This window comes from Eptatretus burgeri, chromosome 3 (genome assembly GCF_056783735.1).
Source record: "Eptatretus burgeri isolate ZD-2024b chromosome 3, Ebu_testis_v1, whole genome shotgun sequence".
NCBI lineage: Eukaryota > Metazoa > Chordata > Myxini > Myxiniformes > Myxinidae > Eptatretus > Eptatretus burgeri.
The window spans coordinates 12,028,617-12,031,116 of NC_140963.1; the positions used below are offsets into that span (position 1 = coordinate 12,028,617).

At 43.5% G+C, this 2,500-nt stretch overlaps 1 protein-coding gene across 5 annotated transcripts in view; it reads right to left on the reverse strand.

Annotated features, from left to right (window-relative positions):
• LOC147029404 (TGF-beta receptor type-1-like) overlaps window positions 1-2,500 on the reverse strand; it is a 264,767-nt gene that overhangs the window by 92,968 nt on the left and 169,299 nt on the right. For all 5 annotated transcript variants that reach the window (XM_085872441.1, XM_085872443.1, XM_085872442.1 and 2 more), the window contains one exon: window positions 2,180-2,467. In XM_085872441.1, coding sequence (XP_085728567.1) covers window positions 2,180-2,467 — 288 coding nt within the window. The remainder of the gene's footprint in view (window positions 1-2,179; window positions 2,468-2,500) is intronic.

Sequence of the window (2,500 nt, forward strand, 5' to 3'; positions counted from 1 at the left end):
CTGAACAGATCAGGACGCAACGAGACAAAAGGAACAGTAGAGAGAAGGGGAAACACCAACAGCAGAGCCGGAGGCCAAGATGGAGGGAGGCGGACAAACAATGGGTGTGGGGAGGAATGGGGGACAGGAAAGGATGCATAGGGTGGACAATATGGATACAGAAAGAAACTCTTAGGAGGGAAAACTGGAAATTTGGAAGGAGGGAAGAAAAGGTCATGATTTTGCATTGGGAATGATCTTTGATGGCGGTGAACAGTTGTCTTGAAGACCTGGAGGGAAGAATGACATTGAAGAAGATGTGGAAGTTGGTTCCACAGGTAGGAAAAAAGAGGAACAAATGAGTGGAGGTGAGCAGTGATCCTGGATTTAGGTCATTTCACCATAAGGGGGTTGAAGGAGGACCATTTGTACTGACAGTGGGTTGATGGAAGAATGCGAAATCAATTATGGCTTCACAGTTCAGAATTTTCTCGATAAATGTAAGTGTAAAAGCATGGCTATCGAGTAAAGAAAATCAATCAGGAAATTGGACATGGGACATGTCATGTTGCAATTACCATTATCTGAATTGAGCACAAATCTCCCGCAAAATTTGCAGTCATGTTTGCACATGACCAACATAATTATCCTCTATAATGTGGTCTTCGTCAGCAAATAAATGGACAGAGGCCCATGGAACATCAAATGAGTTTGCTCAAGTCATCAGGACATTTCAAGTGGCTATGACTTGTGAGTCTGACTGCCATTACTGCGATGGAAATTGTCTGATGCAATACTGCGATGGAATCAGAGATACTTATTTTTGATGATCCAAGGGTTACACAACTCATCGTGACGACAATTATTTTATCACCATTGCTCGAAAGAACTGCTTTTCAACAGCAATACAACTCCAGAATGACCAATTAACCATAAAATTTCAACATAGTTCCAGGCAACAAGGCTTCACACTTATTGCATTAAGCCCAGAAGATCACTAATTTACATCCCTCTAACACAGCACCATAATCATCCACACATGCAATCGGTGACACATCATCAGAAGTGAATGTAAACCATCGGTGCCATATTATTTTCACCAAGACATCTATATTATGCTTAGACTTCAACAATGAATGCGATACAATCTGGGGATGAGACGGGGAGTGAATTGTTGATTTTTTTCCCATTTGACAGCATGATCGGTTTGGTGTGACAGCCTGATGGCATGGGCTACCATTCAAGTCGGCCACTTAGCTGATGTCGTCATCATACGGAAGGGTGCTATGATTCGTGTCAGTGACGGGGTGAGATCATTATTCATATCGTCATCCCTCCAGCTCAACAGCAAGAACCCAACTTCATCTGTACAGATGACGACACCCATCTCCACGGTGATTGTTGTTATTGCTGGACATCAGGACCACAATCGTCACTCCAATGGACTGGCCTGAACAATCTCTCTCTCGATGTACATACTTATAAACATCCTGAAGACACCCTAGTGAGTAAAGTTTGTTGTCACAACCCCCTACTCACTTCACACCCCCCCCCCCCAATTTCCTACCCCAGTCTCTTGACAAACTGGGAAGTGTCCCAATCAAAGAATAGTGTAACATCAACACAGTGAGAGTTGAATCGTCTGACCTAGTTGATGACAGCACATGTAACCTGTTCAATCTTGTATTGGGGGAAATGGCGGTCAACCAATTATTAACGCCATTCCTGCCAATGCAACCTCCTTTCTTGTAATCAGTTGTAGACTGACCTTAAATCCAATTCACACCCATTTCAGACAGCAAAGTTGTTTTTGCACACAAACTTAACTTTGCCTTGCACTGATCATGAGTCAACAAATCAATGTGCTGGTCCTTTTCAAAGAGAATATGAACACGTTTGGATGTATCGTAAAAAGACATACTGGCCTCAAAACTTTAGATGTTGAACTTTTTGTGAGGGGTATACTCTACACCTCTCACAAGGTGTGCACAAAGAGCCAATGAAGCATGAGCATGCAAAATTCACAAATATAAATAAAAGTGCATCTGATGAAAGGTGAGTAGAAGAGGTTAGGGTGAGATCAAAAGTGCCTGAGTTTTGGTATTCAATGGACCAGTCAAGCAAAATGGTCATGGTCTGGTGATTTATGGTTATAATTGTCATGCAGATCCTTTCAAAAAAGGGTCCTGATGGTACTTACCAGATCCAGACCCAGATGTGGTGAGATCATATAGGTCTTTGAGTGTGGTTCCTTCAGCAATATAGTGATGATGATGGTGGTGATGGTGATGGTGGTGATGTCGACCAATGGTCTGCTCTTCATCAGAGTCTGGCACAGGTAAGTGCCGCTGGCCCGTTCGATGGTGGTAGAGGCACAGGGCGACAGTGAAAGTGATGCAGAGGAAGCATACAGGTGCCGCAATGGCGACTGCAAGCTCCACAGAGCCCCACACAGGCAAATGGGATCGCACAGGAATATATGACGATTCTGTACCACACACAATATACATCGCAGTGTGAA